This window comes from Gobio gobio (genome assembly GCF_949357685.1).
Source record: "Gobio gobio genome assembly, chromosome: 22".
Classification (NCBI taxonomy): Eukaryota; Metazoa; Chordata; class Actinopteri; order Cypriniformes; family Gobionidae; genus Gobio; species Gobio gobio.
This window is the reverse complement of record NC_137118.1, coordinates 6915015-6937029: the sequence shown is the minus strand read 5'-3', so window position 1 is coordinate 6937029 and position 22015 is coordinate 6915015. Positions and strand designations below refer to the sequence as shown.

The window sequence follows — 22015 nt, the reverse complement described above, 5'->3', positions numbered from 1 at the left end:
AATGTAGTATAAATATCAAATACTGCTGAATTTGGGGTTGTATTGGTGTCTAATTATCAGTGTGATTCACAGACACGTTCATAGACGCATTGAATAACTCGGCTCCTAATCCCCCCGTGCGGAGACTAACCGGAGACAACATGAAGACGCCGTTCAGAGCTCCTCAAGACTACGATCAACTGCCACCCACCTCAGGTACTACTCATTCTATAAGGGCTGTTATGAATCAAATAGTTTTGGTCTTTGATGCTGATTGGTCAATACAGACTTTAAGCCAAGCTATAATAAAGATTTCAATGACAGTTCAATGTATCTTTAGTACTTTTTATTTATATTAATATATGCTACAGTTTTTTAAAGATATTTGTACTCGGCAAGGATGCATTAAATTGATCAAAAGTGACAGACATTTATAACTTTTCTGTTTCAAATAAATGCTATTTTTAAACCTTCTATTCATCAAAAAATTCCGTTATCTGTGTAGAATATCACCGTTTCCACCAAAAAATATTAAGCAGCACCATTTCAACATTAATCATAAAAATAAATGTTCAAATCAGCATATTACAATGATTTCTGGTGGATCATGTGACACTGAAAACTGGAGTAATAGCTCCAGCATATATTCAAATACAATACAAAAGCAGAAAACTGTTTGTGAAATTACTGTTTTTACTGTATTTTGGTCAAATAAAAGCAACCTTGGTGAGCAAATTACTTATTAGAGCTGAAAAAATTACTCAACATCACAAGCACTACCAGAATGAGCCAAATATACCTGCAATATCCTGATAAAACAGCTGTGAGCACAGTGTGTTGTTCTGAATGCATAATAGCCGTGCAGGTTTATTAAATGAAGCCATTAGCCATCGAGATGAATGCGCTCAATGAATTATTAATTATTAGCGTGTAATGGTTTTTTAATGTGTTCCGAGTCTTTTTAGTCAGCTTGCAACCATCCACTCTCAACGGCCCATTTTGACTAAACGCTCTTTGTTTCCTGTTTACAGTGGCCGGAGATTGCTTCAGGGCACCTGAGAGACCTCCAAAACCACTTCCCAGGATCATCCCGCCAGACATCCACAGAAGACCGCACGAATCGTCCCGGGAGAATGTAGACGCCAAGATTGCCAAGCTGATGGGAGAGGGCTACTCGTTCGAAGATGTGAAACGAGCGCTGATGATCGCGCAGAACAAAGTGGACGTGGCACGGAACATTTTGCGGGAGTTTGCGCTAGTCGCCCCCAGGCAGGGCCTGTAACCCACGCCGATACAATTTCAAACTATGACTGACTTTTGAGTGTACAAAACCGCGGGCTGACTTCCGCTTGCTTTCGTTTAGCGCACCCGGCAAACAAGACAAAAAACGTGTGCTTTTTTCGCCAAAAAGGATCGTTGCGTTTGTAACGACGGGATCCTCTGAAAAAAAAAAGCCTTGTGTTTACAGTGACGTGGCTTATCTGCAGCACTCAGGTCGTCGTCATTACAGCTCGGGATGTTCAAGAGAGGAACCGAAATGTAATTTTTCATATTTGGAGGTGTCCATCCACATTTAGGGTGGGTTTGCTGCGTCCTTCAAAGCAGTGACGTTTGTATTTCTCTGGACGGAGATGAGGGCAGCTCTGAGCGCTTCTGTTTGTGTTGCCAGTGTCTGCGGGCTGTTCATGCCTTTCCTGCCACCGCTGCTGCCGCACACACACACATATACACACATCCAGCCGCTCGTTCCCGGCCTCTTGGGTATCATGAATTTCACAGTAATGGTTCTCGGTGTGACCATGTCTCCTTTATCTCATTAGTTCGCCAGACAAACCAGATCAGATCGTTCGAGGCAGAAAGAGACGGAATATCAGGTTCACAGTTCTCTTTCTGTCAGCTTTTTTTTCTAGGTTAGCCGCTTTTTATCAACTCTTAACGGGCGCCTTCGACATCTGAGTGCATTCCAGCGTTAGCAAGCAAGGGCTAATATGGTCGTTTCGTTTTCTGTAAATAGAAGGGCCTGTCAACTCGTGAATAAAACAAACCCTATTTATTTTAGATTGGGTGCAGTGCCGGAGGGAGGAAGCCACCCAAACCTTTCCCCTTCCCTTTGTTCGGTTACCCTCAGCCCACTTGCACATTGACGCCATATGCAAAAAACAAGAACTGGACATGCACCGTTTGTATTGGCATCCAGAAAACAAAGTCATTTTAATGGCGTCAAATTGAATTTGACGTAATGGTGATGCCCACAAACTGAAGATTTACAGCGACACTCCATTCAATGCCTTTTGGGAATGGAAGCTGGACCGCTTTGACTGGCTGTGTCATTTCTCCCCATCAGGTTTTCTCTTGAACTTGAAACTTCATTTTTTTGCACTGGTCTCGCTCTCCATCTTACACTTGAAAGTCTGAGAACTGAGTGGACCCTCTAGCGGAAGAGGACGTGACCTTCGACAGGTCTGCAGGGGGAACTGTTTCTGTTCATTTCCCCTCTTCTTTTTACCAGAGATTTTAGTTTGTTGGAAAATGCCTTGTGGATCATTTAAAAACCAGTGATGTGTGCAATTAATTTATACTTTGTTAAAAGTTTTCTGAGATTATTTTCGTCTTTCAGTAATGTATGTAACCCGTGATCTGTTCTTGTGGAAAAAATGTTTTATAAAAGCCAGTATTAACATCTGCTATATGGGATTTTTTTTTAAATCATAGAGACAGAGCACATTTAGGCCACACTCAAACTGGGGGGGCAATCCAACCCTCTCCATTGACTTTGTATTGCGTGAAGCGGCCTCCTTGTCATTTCTGATTTATAACAAAAAACAGAACACTGCCTAAAAGCTGCTGTATGACAGGGTGTGCAGCAAACGAGATAAAAAAAACCCCAGAACTAAGTTTTTATAAGTTGTCGACCCAAATAAACAAGCGTTTAAGGAGACAAAAGTGGATACAGGCAATAAGACTTGAAGCATCAGCAGGAAGAAGGGGTAAATTGTGGGATCCTGGCACTCAGTATAAAGCCGCATTTCCACCGCAGGAACTTTCCCCGGGAACTAGGAACTTTGGGGCCTACTTTTTCAAAGTTCTGGAACTTTCGGGGGTGGGACTTGGGTCCTGAACATGCTGATTGGTTGACTCCACGCAGCATTTTATTTCAACCGGCATTTTTAAAAGTCTTGCGAGGTTCGTTCTGCGTTCAGTAAATATCAGTCTTGCTCTTTCTGTCCGATGGCGTGCGTTGTCTCAGTCATCGCATGGTCAATGTCCATAAAAGCTGATAATAACATATGTTGTCTTATTTTAAATCTAGCTTTACAAGCTTTCAGAATACGCTTTTTTATCAGTGCTCGTCTCTTTTCCACCGTTTTGCCGTTCACGGTACTTTAGACCGCAGTGGAAAGAGTAGCAGGTCTGGGGGGGGTTCCTGGTACAAATTGTTCCGGGTAATTTTCGGTGGAAACGGGGCTTATGTCAAATATCCAAATGCCAGTTTTATATACATTATATTTTAGCATATCCTGTTGCCGATTATGTTCCCCTCCAGTGGGCCTAGTTCTCAGAGTAATATGACCCGTTGTGCTCAATTGCCTGTATATCCACTTTTGTCGACAGTTTATAAAAACGTATAGCCTGACAAGCCAGACCCACATCAAGATGTTGGGTCTGGGAACTCACCATTGGCAGGGCTCAATCCGAGGGGCGGGATAAACGGTTGTCTTTCAAATTCCCTCTGCACGCAATAGGATAGCGCTACAACCAACCAGAGCAACGAAGAAGGTGAAGCGGAGCTAGTTGATAGATTCAACTTTTGCTGTATCCGGTCGGCAGAACTCTGAACACATCTTCCTTTTTTAAGACTGATTTCAGTCTCGTTCCATGTTCTTTCCTCAAAGAAAAGCTCAGAGCCTAACTCCACCCACTGGCAATATTTGAAAAATGCTGGAAAAGTGGGCAGAGCCCAGCGGAGACCGAGGGGATGAACCGAGGGCACGCTACGGTATTGTTGTTCGTTACCACGGCAACCACTTGCGTGTCAGGGTCTCATGTATGAAAATTATCTGTACACATGACGGGTGGCAATAATATCGCAAGAAAAGCCTGACGTGTACTGACAACTGCATTATTTAACCACATTTTCTTCATTACAATGTTAAAGCAAGTGTCGAGTAAGTTTCATTCATAATGTTTCTACTTCATGTAACCTGACATTTCATACTGGAGTGAAGCCGTTCTCATCATGTGATTGGGGAAACTATTTCTGAGGGCTTGGTGAGCTCGTGCCAGGGGCGTGGGGAGTGAGACGTTGGATGACCTAGGTCACGATGACCTACAACGTCCAATAGGAAAATTCAACTGCAGTAGCCACCGTTCAACCTTAAGAGGGCAGCACTCAGATGTTTTTACCCTATATACACTCACCTAAAGGATTATTAGGAACACCTGTTCAATTTCTCATTAATCCAATTATCTAATCAACCAATCACACGGCAGTTGCTTCAATGGATTTAGGGGTGTGGTCCTGGTCCAGACAATCTCATGAACTCCAAACTGAATGTCAAATTGGAAAAAAAAGGTGATTTAAGCAATTTTGAGCGTGGCATGGTTGTTGGTGCCAGACGGGCCGGTCTGAGTATTTCACAATCTGCTCAGTTACTGGGATTTTCACGCACAACCATTTCTAGGGTTTACAAAGAATGGTGTGAAAAGGGAAAAACATCCAGTATGCGGCAGTCCTGTGGGCGAAAATGCTTTGTTGATGCTAGAGGTCAGAGGAGAATGGGCAGACTGATTCAAGCTGATAGAAGAGAAACTTTGACTGAAATAACCACTCGTTACAACCGAGGTATGCAGCAAAGCATTTGTGAAGCCACAACACGCACAACCTTGAGGCGGATGGGCTACAACAGCAGAAGACCCCACCGGGTACCACTCATCTCCACTACAAATAGGAAAAAGAGGCTACAATTTGCACGAGCTCACCAAAATTGGACAGTTGAAGACTGGAAAAATGTTGCCTGGTCTGATGAGTCTCGATTTCTGTTGAGACATTCAGATGGTAGAGTCAGAATTTGGCGTAAACAGAATGAGAACATGGATCCATCATGCCTTGTTACCACTGTGCAGGCTGGTGGTGGTGGTGTAATGGTGTGGGGGATATTTTCTTGGCACACTTTAGGCCCCTTAGTACCAATTGGGCATTGTTTAAATGCCACGGCCTACCTGAGCATTGTTTCTGACCATGTCCATCCCTTTATGACCACCATGTACCCATCCTCTGATGGCTACTTCCAGCAGGATAATGCACCATGTCACAAAGCTCCAATCATTTCAAATTGGTTTTTTGGACATGACAATGAGTTCACTGAACTAAAATGGCCCCCACAGTCACCAGATCTCAACCCAATAGAGCATCTTTGGGATGTGTGGGAACGGGAGCTTCGTGCCCTGGATGTGCATCCCACAAATCTCCATCAACTGCAAGATGCTGTCCTATCAATATGGGCCAACATTTCTAAAGAATGCTTTCAGCACATTGTTGAATCAATGTCATGTAGAATTAAGGCAGTTCTGAAGGCGAAAGGGGGTCAAACACAGTATTAGTATGGTGTTCCTAATAATCCTTTAGGTGAGTGTATTATAGAATTAAAACACTTTATACCCAAATGTCAAAACATTTACTCGAATAGTTACCCTTTAACAACAAGTCTTCCAGAGTCGTGGCCAAAGCCGATTCGAAAGACTGCTGTTCGCCAGCTTCTTTGTTTACAAGTAGCACGCGGAACCGCTGCAACTCTGCCATCATTATGTTAAGCCCGCCCACCGACTCTATACACGATGTGATTGGCCTGACTAGAGTTTGGTTTTTCAAGCTCGCAAGCCAACGGAGAGTTGACCGCTAGGGTGCGTCTAGATTTCTAGGCTAAAAAACTTAGGGTGTACAGCAAACAAGCTAAAAAAAAACAATACTATCACATAGCAGCTTTTAGACATTGTTCTGTTTTTTTGTTATAAGTCAGAATTGACAAGGAGACTGCTTCGCACAATACAAAGCCAATGGAGAAGGGTGTGGTTTTCAGATTATTGCGCGTGTCGCTCCGTCTCTATTGTGCATGAAAAAAGAAAAATCCAGAAGTTCTTCAAAATGTACACTTTTATTGTCAACAAAAGTACAAAAACAAAAGTCAGTATTTACAATACTTTATGGCCTTCTTTTGCGGTTACCCTCTTTGGTTTCACTGCTGACCTGATGGTTCAAAATATGCGAGACGGGTACGCTAAACATGAACATTCAAAACACATTTGTGGAGACGAAACAAAAAGTGAAAGGGTTTCTTCTAAATATGCGTGACGAAGTGAGACTATAGTTGAAATAAAAAGGGTCTCTTTAGTGACTAAGCAGAACCTTGCATTTCTCACACTTTATAAATAGCCAAACACAAGCGAGACATTCAAACATATTTACAGCCTCTTTAGACCATGACGAATGGAACAATGCTTCAAACCATCGCTAAAGACTACAGTGTCGGACATCAACCTGACAAACATCGTAGATACAGAAAACAATGAAAAAAAGATGGAGTTTGAGGGAAGTGCAAAACTGAAAGGCTTCACATTAACATTCCGACTGGAGTTTGCCTTCCAATACTCACTCTTTCTGTTAAGGCAGAATAAAGGGGCTATTCTTTTATATTTACTTCAAACCCAAAAAATAAAGGCTCTGCATGCAAGGTCGCTACCACCCAGTCTGATACTGAGAGCGGACGTTTGCTTGTTTATGTGTACTATATGCGAGTCATGTCAATGTCACTACGTTAAACTCTAGCGGGCCGTGTTCGGAGCCCTACAACTATGACATGCAATGCAACCTGAAGGCCACTGGGTGTAGCGGGATATTTCCCTACACTACGCTAGTTTTCTAAACCCGTTTTCGCTACTTAGCCACTTCAAACTAGAGGAAATAACATGAATGTCACAGGGCAGTGTCGTAAAGAGGTACCAATAAATAAAACATGAGCGAACAGAGATGTAACAGCAGTGAAGTCATCATTCTTCCAGCATCCGACCGCGATCTTAGGAGCTTTTGACGAGGGACTGGGCATTATTATCAATATGTAGTCCCACAATTCTTAATTTTTTTTTCAATAATCCAAGCGTTAAGCAGAGTGAATGTACTCCCCAGACTTATTTACACAGGCCTAAAAAGTGTACAGCGAATTTACATCGTTTTTTTTTTAACTATAGGGGGAGCAAAAAAGCTGTACCCACCACATCAGCAATGCACATGAAACGAGAACATTCACTGGGAACACAAAGAAAAAGTCAGAATGGATCAAAAGTAAATGCAGTCCTCAGTGCAGACTAAATTTACAACACAAGTGGTTTCTCTTTTACACTCTTGGATCGTGGTGGGGGGTTTTCTTTTCTTTCTTTCGTTCTTTTTTTTTTTAGGAAACCGTTCGTTTTGGAGTAGGAAATATTCTGGAAACATTCTGTGCACACGAGCAGACGAGCAGCCTGAAGGAGACGTCACCGTCCAATCAGATGTCTGGAATTAGATGATTGAAGTGTGTAGTACTGCACATTCAGTGTGACAAGGCCTCTTTCCTGGTTCATACCTGACGTGACACACAAAAAACAATGAATGTGATTTTGAAAGACGACTATTCATTTAGCCTGACTCGGTATTGCAAGGTTCTTGCCAGATACCTTTATTAGCTACTGTAATATACTATTATTACATCACATTGTAAGAATAGTGGTCTGAAACCTCGCTGATGAAAATTATACGCGTTATTCAAATGAAAGACATGCACATCTGTCATGACTAACATGTTTTAACATTATTACCCCAGTGGAAAAATGATCATCAGTATTTTCCCCCCAAAGCCTCCGCGTGGTGACATAAATGAAAGATTCCTCACATTAAGCCACGGAAATGAGAATATGAGTAACGGTCACAATGTTCCTCACCTATTTGTGAGAAGTGGAAACTGACTCAGCTTGTATATGATACTGTAACCTGCAATATTTTTGGCTAACACTGTGTCTACACCAGACGATGCGACTAAAGACAATATAACCCATTATTATCAGTGATGTTGTCTACACTGGATGCGACGCGACATGATAAATCCCGACAGTAAACTGATGCTTCGTTCGATTTCTGATGTAATAAGGACAAATGCTTTGCTACGGCCGCTTTGTCCAGTGTAGTCACGTAAAAAACCAGCTATATAAATTAGTCATAGAGACTATATATTATCATGCAATATATATTTTACAGTACATCTAAAAAATAATAAATATTAATAATAAATATACAGTATATACTGACATATATGTATATATTAGTGCTGTCAATTGATAAAAAAATTACTTGTTGCAAATTTTTTCTGTAATCGCCATTCCAAACATTAGAGTTTTTAGATTTTTATATTGTAATAATTTCACAGTTACTCTAATGTAGACACGACTTTACAACGAATATTTAAAATATACTGTCTTTATGGCATCATTTTAATAAATGAAGGCCAGTATCACTGATAATAATACAGTATAATTGAAAGCTATCGATTTCAACATTTATTAGGCTTTAAAAAAAATGACTTAAACTCTGCAGACCCGGTACAGGGTCCGGAATGACATCATCATGTATATACTTTCAATTTTAAATGTCTGTGGAGGAGCTCTGACCTCATATGTGGTACCATTTGAAAGCTTGGAGACATGCATCACTTTGGCATTTGTTTTACACAATATAACTTATTTACACTAAATTACTCTGGAACCATTTCCGCCTGGATTTGGCCTACCCAAATTGAAAAGCTTCCTTTACCCACATTCAGTGGTCTCTAAATACAACATTTTGGTGTAATTTTAAAGGAAACCCTTTGAAGTTTCATAAAACACTGCTAAAAGTGATAAACGTGTAAGTATATGTTGTCTGAGCTGTAATAACCCCCCCAAAAAGAGACGCTTTTTGATTTATTTAGTTCATTGTTGAAAGTTTGTAACTCAGGCCCTGTTTGCTCTAGCACCCTGCAGACAGTTTGGGCTGTTTCCACTAAATTCCAGAAAATACTGGTCCTCCCTTCAGATCCATTTGTATAAATCTTGCATACAACATGATACAGACAAAAATCTTTTTTTCCAGTATTTTCTGGAATCTAGTGTAAACAGCCAAAACTGTCTGCAGGGTGCTAGAGCACACAGGGCCTGAGTTACACACTTTCAAAACTGAATTTATAACAAAAAAATCAGAAAGCATCTCTTTTTTTTGTGGGGGGAGGGGAGGGGGGGCAGACAACATATTTTATCACTTTTAGCAGCGGTTTATGAAACGTCAAAGGGTTTCCTTTAAAATGACACCAAAATTGTGTATTTAGAGACCACTGTATGTGGGTATGGGAAGCTTTTCAATTTGGGTAGGCCAAATCCAGGAGGAAATCCCAAAAATGGCCCCAGAGCGAACTTAAAACAGTCTTCACATAAACCCATTATAATAAATGTCATATTTACCTGTGACCTTCATACAGAATTTATACGGAAATTGAATGAAGTTATCAAACAGTCTAGACTGCATAAATAATACATGAAATCAATCCTTATTAAAGCTACAAGTTTCTCTGTTATCTTTGTTCTTTGATGAACATTAATGACAGAATCACAACGACTGGTTTATTAGGCTGCCTCAATTTTTGTGTGTTAACATACCTAATGCTAGAAAAGTCACCAAGTTTCATATCATTCTGATGAAGCTGTGATTTATAAAAATTCCAAATGTGGTTCATAGGTTCAGTTTTTCATAGGTGTGTGTGTGTGTGTGTGTGTGTGTGTGTGTGTGTGTGTGTGTGTGTGTGTGTGTGTGTGTGTGTGTGTGTGTGTGTGTGTGTGTGTGTGTGCGCGTGCGTGCGCGTGTCAATATCACACTCTTGATGTTTTAGAGTGTCACCCCTTTACTGCTGTGTACTTTTTTTCAGCATCGTGGCCGATTTGTAGATTGTACACACAAATATTCAGTGAATTTTTGTGTTTTTGCAGATTTCCCGGTCGGTCATTTATGACCGAAGACAATGAACGCTACTTTTTAAAAAAATATTTTAACGGTTTTTAGAACATTTTCCGGTCAGAAATGACCGAAGAGCACCAGAGGGTTAAAAGCATTTGTGATCATATAATGTAACGCTAGCCAAATGATAGAAAAACGGATTTTGCGTTAATTGCATTAAATATTTAATGCGTTAAACTGACTAAATTAAATTAAATTAAATATATATGTACAAAAAAAAATTATGGTCAGCAATATTTATTTCCAGTAAATTACACACACACTTATATATTACTGGCCATTAAAAGTTTTTTTTTTGCATTATTTTCAAAAATATATATATTAATAATGGATATACATTGCATTTTATTGAAAATGTATTACATTTTATAGATAGATTTTTTTTATGTTAATATTCATCTCAAATATCATGCGAGTTTCATGGCCCGTAAATTAATATCACTGCCAGTAGGTTTTCTTCATTCACCCACCGTTGGCAGGTGTGAATCCCTGAGCTTTGAAATGTTCAAAAAGCAAGAGAAAAAAACTCCTCACCTTCTTCGTTCCTTTTGACGCCTCTCCCCTCTTTTAGACATCTGCTTTATGATTGTTCTCCTCCAGTTTCTTACTCTCCTCTGAAGTGCCTGCCTCCTTCTCTCCGGTCTTCCAGCTGCCTTGTCTAACAGGACAATTTTACCTTGATTAATCTTTCAGCACATTTCAAACTGAGCTCAGCGGCGACCATTCTGGCTCGCTCGCTTCTCTTGTCAATCTGACCAAATCATGATGATGTATAACAGGGAATACTGTGACTTCTACTGCAATCATATGTACTTCATCCCACATACAGGGTGTAATTTAAACGTAGATGATGATATAGGCCTGCGATATACTCTGCTTTTTCACAATTAACTTGTTTCCGCGATGTCATGTTGCGTCTTACCTTGTTTTCTTGATGTAGAGCCAGTAGATGAGTCCGACCAGAGCAGCGGCTAGGATGAGTCCAACCACAACACCCACGATCACTTTGGCCTGCTCCGCGCCATCTTCATTTTTTTCTAAGGGGTGATGAACAGATAAACATTTTATGACTTCCTCTAAAGCGTTACGATTCTTGACAGGGAAAGGAAATCCTGGGAAATGAAACAAATGATTGACAGAATCCGCTACTGGGAGCTGGGAATATTTCAAGAAGGCATATTTCTGCAGGTACGCCAGCTAAAAGAAACTATTAAAAGACGTGAAAGCACAACGTTTGCATGATGTCAGGATGCTTGACACCCTCCGACTCATGATCTTAAATTCTAATTCATTTTAAGTGAAATTCAAGTGAATGAAATCAGATCATCTTACCTGGTTTGGGCTTGTCCTCCTCAAATACTGAAATCAGATATAAAATTAAATTAACTTTGGGTGCAAAATGAATCCAAAACTGGCATTTAAGACAAATTTGGTCGATTAAAAGCCACCACCCAACTGTGGTCTAGATGCAAAACCAATTTAAATCAGAAGTAAGTATCATCCAATCAGATTCTAGTTAGGAAGATGACCACAAACATGCGATAGCGGTCAGAAAGAGAGGAGGAGGAGGAGGAGGAGAAGGAGGAGGAAAAGAGATAGCAGTCCAAGCACCCTGACACAAACAAAACCCGAGCCAAAGCGAGAACCAAGAGAGGAAGAGAGCGTCTCGTGCCCCGTGAGTGAACAACAGGACCTGAGAGAGAGCAGCCAACCCTGTCTTTCCGGTGTTCACACCAGGACACATTATAAAATTGAAGAAATCCCCCTGCGTTTGAATGGTGCAACAGGCAAACCCGTGTGAAACATGCTCGTTTTCACAGATCTCCTCGCATGCACTAAGAGATGTTAGATGTGGCATCTACTTATCAGGGCTGTCAAACTAGACTATTAAAAAAAAAAAAGCACGTCATTAATGATAAATTAGAGCAAAATCATATAGTCCGTTTCATCTTTTCTGTTGGTCAAATAGACTAGTTCAGTGTTTTTGTACTGTAGTGTAGAAGTGCGTCTGATCCCAAAGCACTTTAATGTCTTATTAACCGTTTTAAGTATGTAGCCTAATGGTTCTTATTAATCTAAATCTGTTCTTGACAGCCCTATAATATGAGCCTTTTTAAAAGGGGTCGATTGAGTGGTTAGTAAGCGGTCCTCACAGCAGGAAACCCCTTCAGCGCATTCAGTACTTACGAGAAAACACGCTGATGTCCCTCATGTCGTATCCCAGCTTATTGGTCACGTGACAGCTGACGGTGAGGTTCTTACTGGCACTACGGTCAGTTTGTATGTGGCCTTCCCGTTGACATATGACGTTTCATCCTGCAAGACAAACAGAGCATTTGGAGCATTACGGGAATGTTTTTCTTTTTATAACTATTATATATTGATTATAATAATAAGAAGAAGCAAAAGTAAGCAAAGAGGTCCGACATAATTCTACTTCCCTAGCCATTTTAGCTCGAGGCACTATTTTATACACCTCACCACTAGAGGGTGCGAATGATCCTCGGCTTATTTAGTATCATGGACTTTGCACCACAGCCACCCAATGCTAATGGAAGCTCTCGCAACACACACACACACACACACACACACACCCCTCAGGGTCTGGAAGCACGAGTGCAGATGTGTGTGGGGCTAAAAACCTCACTCAGTAATCACACAGCCATTAAACGAGTCTCCGTCACACAAACACACTTCAATATCTGTGTCATTAAGGCAAACAGCGAGTGCTGAACCCTTCACAGAGCGCAGGATGAGTTCACACAGCAAAACAACAGCAACATATTTAAGACACAATCCAATCCCAATTTAATATAAAACCTTTTATTATTAGGCTATTATTATTATTATTATTATTATTATTATTATACATTGCCGTTCTAAAGTTAAGGTTAGATTTTTTGAAAGAAGTCTCATATGCTTAGTAAATCAAAAATACAGTAATACACTTTTAAGAATAACTTCTCTACTTTAAGCTATTTTAAAATGTAGTTTATTCCTTTTACGTAAAGCTGAATTTTCCGTCTTCAGTGTCACATGACTCTTCAGAAATCATTCTAATATGCTGATAATAGCCTACAAGAAACATTTCTTATTTTTATCACTGTTAAAAACTGTTGTGCTGTTTATGATTTTGTGTGGAACCCAAGATATTATTGATGAAAAGTAAATTCAATAGACCAGCATTTATTTGAAACAGGAATGTATTGTATCACTATAATGCCCTTAATGTCACTTTTGATCAATTTAATGCATTCTTGCTAAATAAAAAATATTAATTTCTTACATTAAATCATACTGACCCCAAACTTTGTAATGCATGGAAAACATTAATTTTAATTTAGCTTCGTAATTGTTTTTAATTTGTTTTTAATGATTTTTAATAAATTAAATTAAAATAATTCTGATTAAATTAAAATGAAGTTAAGTTATCAGAAGACTAAGAAATTATACCAAATAAATCTACATTTTAAAAAAATATATTTGTTATTATTTTAGTTTTTAAACTTTTGATTAATCTCTTTCACTGTTGGCTCAGGCCCTGCCACACGAACACAGGTATTTTCTGAAGAGCAGTTTTGAAGCCTAAAGTTAGCCGTTGCCATCACTCCTGGATAACTGAAAATGGGAAAAGAGGCGGGACGTGGGTCTAGCTCAACCAAAGTGGCAATCCACCTGTCACTCAAGTGGCCACGCCCTTAATTATGCAGAACTTTAAGGCTTAATATAATTCACCTCCTCACAGTTGTCATGAAGGGCAAAATTAGCTATAAACCAAAACCACTTTTTGTACCAGACTGTAAACATGTTTTTTTTCTGTGTAAAGTTGGCCATTTTAACATGGTGGAGATACAGAATTTACTCCCTTTTGGAGACTGTCTTTAGCGTCCAGTCGATGAATTGCAGTTTTGACTTCCGTGTTGGCTTCAAGAGAGACAGAGGGAGGTTGCTGATTGGTCCGCACGCAAACGCATTATCCGGTCACTGAAACCAAACTTTTTAGAAAACTCCTGCATGTTTAGAAACTCCAGTCGCAGTGTTGTTGTGTGGACAGTAGGGATGCAACAATACAGTTAGTCCACGGTTCAATACATACCTCGGTTTTTAACTACAGTTTTCGGTTCGGTTCGGTTCTGATGGCTTGTCACATCAGTTTTTTTGCTATTCTATTCATAGGCTTTAGGAACAGCAAAAAATTAAAAAAACATTTAATTGCGATACTCTTTCTTTATTTTACTTTAAAAAAAAAAACCTTGTACACATTCCTAGTGTATTGTAAAATATAAAATAAATGTATTTAAAGATTTACACTGGCAGCTCCAGAGGTGGACAAAGTACACAACTCTATTACTTGAGTAAAAGTAAAAGTACTACTGGTCAAATATTACTCTGTTACAAGTGAAAGTTCTAAAAACAGATTTTTACTTAAGTAAAAGTACAGAAGTATTTGTTTTTAAAAGTACTTAAGTATCAAAAGTACATTTTCTTTTGTATGTCAATGCATTATTTTATTATTGTTGCATTGTTGTATAAATGCACGCTATGCCATCATGGTGGTTTAAGCCAGTCAGTGATGCTCCATCCGACATGCTAGCATACGACCACCTTAAACTCATTTCACAGACATCCCAACCTGCGAAATGTCATTTGCTGAAATCAGGATGCTCTCTGTCTGACATGCACTTCTCGAGGCACACACGCAAGGTCTCTCGCTCCTAATGCTCGCTCTCGCTCTAGATTCTGGGAGATTTTAACTAATTTGCGGGCATCAGGGAGCCGCTATCAATTTGCGGGAGACTCTCAGAACTTCTGGGAGACTTGGGATGTCTGATTTCAATACTTGTGTAAAAGTTACAACTCTCTTTATAAAGCTGCTGTCACTTTAAGGCTGAATGCATGGATCCTATACTCTGATACGCATCCGATATTCTCCCAACTGTTTACTCTTCTCTTTCTCCCAGACATTTACATTTTTTTACATTGTTTGAGACATGCGTCAAGTATATGCCAACTAAACTAATCTTTAATCTTTTGAGAAAACTGAAACACTTTTGGCCATGTATGGCCATGGATGCACACACTGTGCCAAGGAACCGTCTTCTTCCATTTTGCTATAAACTGATCAGTGTTCAAATTTTTTTTAGGAAACTTTACATGACCCTACATGAGTGATTACTGATAGGCTGTCTGCAAAAAAATACATAAAAAATAAAAAAAACATTTTAAAGAAGAAAAAAATCATCCACTGACTTTCAAAGCTGCTACAGAAACGACTTTTGACTTCGAGGACCTTGATATAAATGTAGTGGAGTAAAAAGTATGATATTTGTCTTTCAAATGTAGTGAAGTAAAAGTAAAAGTATCTCTAAAAAATAATACTCCAGTAAAGTACAGATACTCAAAAAGTGTACTTAAGTACACTACTCAAGTAAATGTATTTAGTTACTGTCCACCTCTGGGCAGCTCAGAGCTGTACAGCAGCATTTAAGTATGAGATTGAATGAATAAATGTAAAAATAAAACACTACATAGACTTCACTATAAAATAAACATTGATTCTTATTAAAGCTAAAACAGTGAGTGATTTTCTCTTTGTCTTTTGTTGTTTTATTAACATTAAAGGGATAGTTCACAAAAAAAATTCAATTCTGTCATTATTATTCGCGCTCAAGTTATTTTAAACCTGGATAAAGTTCTTTCTTCTGTTTGAAATCAAATATATTTTGAAGAATGTTGGAAACCAAACAGTTGCTGGTCTCCATTGTAGGAAATAATATGGATGTCAATGGCTATCATCAGCTGTCTGTGTTCAACAGAAGAAATGAATACAGGCTGGAACCACATTAGAGTGAGTAAATAATGACAATTTTAGAGGTGAACTGTCCCTTTAAGGACAAGCGGCAGCGTGTTCACTATAGGCTGCGCTGCTGTCAATTTAAGACATGCCCGCATCTAATATACAGACACGCAATTTTACTTTCACTTTAGACATAACCGACTGTGTATGTTAACCACGTGTGTATTTGTCAATATTAGTTTTAGTAATATTAGTTTTAGTGCTCGCGCTCAGCGCATGTTAAAATGAATGAACGTTTAAACGGCAAGGCTTTAAAACGCATGCAAATAATGAACTTTCGTGATTGTGAATAACTATAGTGTTCCGTGAGTATAACTCTAACTCCAGCATTGCAAGCGTGGCTAAACACCCCCTAACTTTAGTGCATAGTGATTGGATATTCGCTCAGATCAACGTGTAGACTCACAGGCACACTCAAACAGAGCCGAAATAAACGGAGGGGAAATAAAAAAGAATTAATTAAATGCAAAACCGTATTGAACCGTGAATGCCGTATCGAATGGTTCAATATTAAATTGAGAATTGTGGCATCCCTAGTGGACAGTGAAACCGGAGATTTTGGCTTGTTACGTCAGAACCTGAAACGAAAAAAAAAAAATGTCCAGGCTTCTGATTGGCAAACATGGCTTTACGTTAGGGTTATATTGCCACCTGTTGGTTAGGCATGCTCTTGACAGCGCTTCAAAGTGTGTTTTTTTTAAATGGTGGAGGAAAAACTTGTGTACATGTGGACTAGGCCTTAGTTACTGCATTGTTGCTTTTAAAAGGGTGTATTAAACAATTACTTAAACAGTAAACTAAGCATGTAACAAATGGTTGTATGTTTACAGCAGAAGGAAGACTAACCCGTTTCTGCTTGTCTTGTATTTTATACGAGTCAAAGTACACAGGGTGTGACTTCGTAACCCTGCAGGAAGCAAGCCAGATCTAAACTCATTCTTTTGAAATGCCAGCCAGAGCTAACGGTGTGCCTGTGAGTGCTGGTCAGACTGCTCTGTATCAAAACCCAAACACTGTGACTCACGAGACACACACACTATGTCTGGGAGATCTGGGCTACCGAAAAGACACAAAAGCTAAGTCTCCCCAACATGGGATGAATAATAGCCTGAGGCTTTGTATGTGATTCCAGACATGTCTGTCCCAGGAGTACTGTTCCCTTTTTAACGTAAATTTAAAGTTGGCTCTTCCCTTCTGGGTGCTGAAAACCTGCCACTTCAAACACCTGTGCACCTTTCATCTTGTCTAGACTGGAATCGAAAGAAATATCTGGGCATCTTTCCCTCTCTCAGGGAATGGTACAGGGTTCTTTCAGGGTTCTGTCTCTGATCAGATTGGTTCTGGCAGTGACGGTGACTTACGTTCGTTCCGTTGACACTCCACTGCACGTCGGGTTTAGGTGAACCTTCTGCCTCACATGTCAAGACTTTGTGTTTGCCGTCGTTGCTGCGATGCTTTGTCAGACTTGTAATTTTTGGAACACCTGGAGATTAAAATCACATTTATGCTTTATATATACATACATACATACATACATACATACATACATACATACATACATACATACATACATACATACAGTACAAGTCAAAAGTTTGGAATCATTAAAGGGTTGGTTCACCCAAAAATGAAAATTAGCCCATGATTTACTCACCCTCAAGTCATCCTAGGTGTATATGACATTCTTCTTATATAATTATAGTTATATATATATATATATATATATATATATATATATACACAATATATATATATATATTATATTTATATTTATATAAAAAAAGTCCTGGCTCTTCCAAGCATTATAATGTCAGTGAATGTCTGTTTCTGTTCTGAAGTCCATAAAAGTGCATCTATTCATCATATAACTGCTCCACACGGCTCCAGGAGGTTAATAAAGGCCTTCTGAAGCGAAGCGATGCGTTTGTGTAAGAAAAATTTTATATGGATATTTTTCTTACACAAATGCACCACTTCACTTCAGAAGGCCTTTATTAACCCCCCGGAACCGTGTGGAGCAGTTATAGATGTACTTTTATGGACTTCAGAACAGAAACAGCCATTCACTGCCACTATAAAGTTTGGAAGAGCCAGGACATTTCTTAATATAACTTCGATTGTATTCGTCTGAAAGAAGAATGCCATATACACCTAGGATGACTTGAGGGTGAGTAAATCATGGGCTAATTTTCATTTTTGGGTGAACTATCCCTTTAATGATTTTTTTTTATGTTTCTGAAAGTCTCTTTTGCTCACCAAGGCTGTATTCACTTGATCAAAAATACAGTAAAAACAGTAATATTGTGAAATATTATTATCATTTAAAATAACGGTTTTCTGTTTTAATATGTTTTAAAATGTAAAATATTTCTATGATGGTAAAGCTGAATTTTCAGCATCAGAGTCACATGATCCTTCGGAAATCATTCCTATATGCTGATTTGGTGCTCAAAAAACATTTATTATAATTACTAATGTTGAAAACAGGTTTGCACCAGGTTTTTCTGGAACACTACCATTCAAAGGTTTGGGATATATAGATATATATATTCATCAAAGAATCCAGACAAGAATGCATCACGGTTTCCACAAAAATATTAAGCATACAAAAATGGTTTTCAACATTGATAAAAATAAGAACCATTATTAATAATTGAGCACAAAATCAGCATTTTACTATGATTTGTAAATGATCATGTGACATTGAAGACAGTAATGATAATGATGTAATGTAATCAGTAATGATTAGATTAGATTAGATTAGATTCAACTTTATTGTCATTACACAAGTACAAGTACAAGGCAACGAAATGCAGTTTAGGTCTAACCAGAAGTGCAATAGCAGCAAGTGCAGGATATACAACGTTTGCATAAGTGCAGGACATGGATATGTACTGAGTATATATAAATATGTCTATAAATAGAGAGATGGTTATTACTATAAACAGAATTTACAGGTGAATATGTACAGTGAATAATATACAGATGGTTAATACTATAAACAGAATTTACAGGTGGATATGTACTATGAATATAATATAATATACAGATGGCTATTACTATAAACAGAATTTTACAGATAGAGGTATACAATGATGTGTTAGGCTAAAATTAGGAATATGGCAGTGGATTAAGGTAGTGCAATAAATTATGGACAGAAGCTATCCGAAAAAAAGTGTAAAAGTGCAGTGGAAGTGATTGCATATTACAGTTAGAAGTACGGTGCAAAATACAAATGTAAACAGTAGGTACTGTAAATAACAGTCGGCAGTGCAAATGAGCATAATCCAGTTACGGTGTGGTAGTGCAAAATGAATAAGTAAACAGTTGTTACTGTAATAAAGAGTCGGTAGTGCAAATAACAAAGTGAAGGTGGATGTGAGGTAGGAGAGTTATCAGTATATGAGGGGAGTGGATCAGCGGGGGTTTGAGTTCAATAAAGAGACAGCTCTGGGGAAAAAACTGTTCTTAAGTCTGCTGGTCCTGGTCCGGTGGATCCTGAAACGCCTGCCGGAGGGCAGGAGAGAAAACAGTCTGTGGGCTGGGTGAGAGGAGTCCTTGAGGATGCTGCGAGCTCGATGCAGACAGCGTTTCCTCTGGATGTGCTCGATGGCAGGTAGTGGAGTCCCTGTGATGCGCTGGGCAGTTTTCACCACCCGCTGCAGTGCCTTGCGCTCCGCAACAGAGCAGCTCCCATACCATACTGCGACACAGTTGGTCAGGATGCTTTCTATTGCGCAGCGATAGAAGTTCACCAGGATAGCCGAGGAGAGCTGATTCTTCCTCAGTGTCCTCAGGAAGAAGAGGCGCTGGTGAGCCTTCTTGACCAGGCTGGAGGTGTTGGTCGTCCACGACATGTCCGCTGAGATGTGGATCCCCAGGAACTTGAAACTGGAGACACGTTCAACAGCCATTCCATTGATGTGGATGGTGTCGTGTGTGCCTCTTGACTCCTTCCTGAAGTCCACGATGAGCTCCTTCGTTTTGGTGGTGTTGAGGAGCAGGTTATTTTCGGTGCACCATGTGGCCAGGTGCTGGATCTCCTCCCTGTAGGCAGTCTCATCGTTGTTGCTGATGAGCCCAATCACCGTTGTGTCGTCCGCAAACTTGACGATAGAATTAGATCCATACACAGGCTTGCAGTCGGAGGTGAAGAGGGAGTAGAGAAACGGACTTAGCACACAGCCCTGTGGTACACCAGTGTTGAGTGTGATGGATGTGGAGCAGGTGGATCCTGAACGAACATTCTGGGGTCTGTCAGTTAGGAAGTCCAAAATCCAGTTGCACATTGAGGTATTGATGCCCAGGTCTCCAAGTTTGGCTATTAACTTGGTTGGGATGACAGTGTTGAATGCTGAGCTGAAGTCAACAAACAGCATGCGTGCATAAGTGTTCTTATTGTCCAGGTGAGTGAGCACAGAGTGCAGTGCCATGGAAACGGCATCCTCTGTGCTCCTATTGCTGCGGTAGGCAAACTGGTGTGAGTCCAATGTGGATGGTAGAGAGTCTTTTAGGTGTTCCAGGACCAGCCGCTCAAAGCACTTCATGACGATGGGTGTGAGTGCTACAGGGCGGTAGTCGTTAGGGCACCTCGGGTTAGAGTGTTTTGGCACTGGCACAATGGACGTGCGTTTGAAGCATGAAGGTACAGCTGCTTGGGCAAGAGACAGGTTGAAAATGTCTGTAAAAACCTCAGCGAGCTGCTCCGCACATGCCCTGAGAACACGACCAGGGATGTTGTCTGGTCCAGCAGCCTTGTGCGCGCTGATCCGGCTCAGTGACTTGCAGACATCTGTGGAGGAGAGTGTGATTGGTGGGTCAGCTGAGGGTTTGAGCTTGGTGGCAGTTTCTCTGTTGTCTCTTTCAAAGCGAGCATAAAAGTAATTTAGCTCGTTCAGGAAGTTGACATCAGTGGCTGCGGGGGTGGAGTGGGTGGGTTTGTAGTCACTGATGGCCTGGATGCCCTGCCACATGCGTCGAGGGTCAGAGTTGGAAAAGTGACCCTCTATCTTTAGCTTGTAGCAGTGCTTGGCCTTTTTGATGCCCCTCTTCAGGTTAGCTCTGGATGCGCTGTAGGCTTGTGCATCTCCTGATCTGAAGGCAGTATTGCGTGACTTCAGCAGGAGTCGCACTTCCCTGTTCATCCATGGCTTCTGATTTGGGTATGTGGTGATCTGTTTCTGGGTTGTAACACTGTCAATGGTGGTATTGATATGATCCAATACAGAGGAGGTGTAGGAGTCAATGTCCGTGTGAGCGCCACTGGTGGCTTGAGAAGCAAACACACTCCAGTCTGTGTGTAGAAACCTTTCCTGGAGTGTGGAATCAACCCCCGCAGGCCACACCTTGATGGTCTTTACTGATGGCTTCACACGGTTGATGAGGGGTGAATATTTGGGGATGAGGAACAAAGAGATGTGGTCTGACTGTCCCAGGTGGGGGAGGGGTGTCGCAACGTAAGCACCAGCCATGTTTGTGTAAACATGGTCTAAGGTTTTGTTTCCTCTGGTGTGGCAGGAAACATGCTGGTGAAACTTGGGTAGCACTGACTTTAAGTTTGAATGATTAAAGTCACCTGCAACAATAAAAGCAGCTTCCGGGTGATCAGTCTGTTGTTTACTGATGGCTGCATGAAGTTCTTTCATAGCAAGCTTGGCATCAGCATCCGGGGGAATATAGGCTGCAGTTATAATGGTGGAAGTGAACTCTCGCGGCAGATAAAACGGTCTACATTTAACCATGAGAAACTCGAGGTTGGCTGAACAATGACTCCCAACAATAGCAGAGTTTGTGCACCAGGCTTTGTTAATGTAAATGCACAATCCACCACCTCTGGTCTTACCGGAGCCATCTAATGTTCTATCCGCCCGGAGCGTGTGGCATCCCGCTAGCTCAATAGCGGTGTCCGGTATTCCGCCGTTTAGCCAGGTTTCCGTGAAGATTAGGACGTTACAGTTCAAAAGTTTCTTACTGTGTGTGATGCTGAGTCGAATCTCCTCCATTTTGTTCACTAGCGACCGTACATTGGCAAGGAAAATACTGGGTAAAGAGAGCCGATGTGGGGTAAGCTTTAGCTTTAGCCTTAGCTTAGCTCTCAGACCACCGCGTAT

The 22015-nt window shown here is 40.3% G+C and overlaps 2 protein-coding genes across 2 annotated transcripts in view; one reads left to right on the top strand and one right to left on the bottom strand.

The window, feature by feature from the left end:
• cblb (Cbl proto-oncogene B, E3 ubiquitin protein ligase) overlaps positions 1 to 2665 on the top strand; it is a 93328-nt gene extending 90663 nt beyond the window's left edge. Inside the window, exons 18-19 of the mRNA XM_079804835.1 lie at positions 73 to 195; positions 1011 to 2665. Coding sequence (XP_079660961.1) covers positions 73 to 195; positions 1011 to 1261 — 374 coding nt within the window. The 3' untranslated portion in view covers positions 1262 to 2665. The remainder of the gene's footprint in view (positions 1 to 72; positions 196 to 1010) is intronic.
• Positions 2666 to 6112: 3447 nt separating this feature from the next.
• Positions 6113 to 22015, bottom strand: part of alcama (activated leukocyte cell adhesion molecule a) — a 130275-nt gene continuing 114372 nt past the window's right edge. The window contains 7 exon segments of the mRNA XM_079804850.1: positions 6113 to 7595; positions 10583 to 10706; positions 10971 to 11085; positions 11381 to 11407; positions 12236 to 12310; positions 12313 to 12364; positions 17267 to 17388. Of these exon segments, the coding sequence (XP_079660976.1) occupies positions 10616 to 10706; positions 10971 to 11085; positions 11381 to 11407; positions 12236 to 12310; positions 12313 to 12364; positions 17267 to 17388 (482 nt within the window). The 3' untranslated portion in view covers positions 6113 to 7595; positions 10583 to 10615.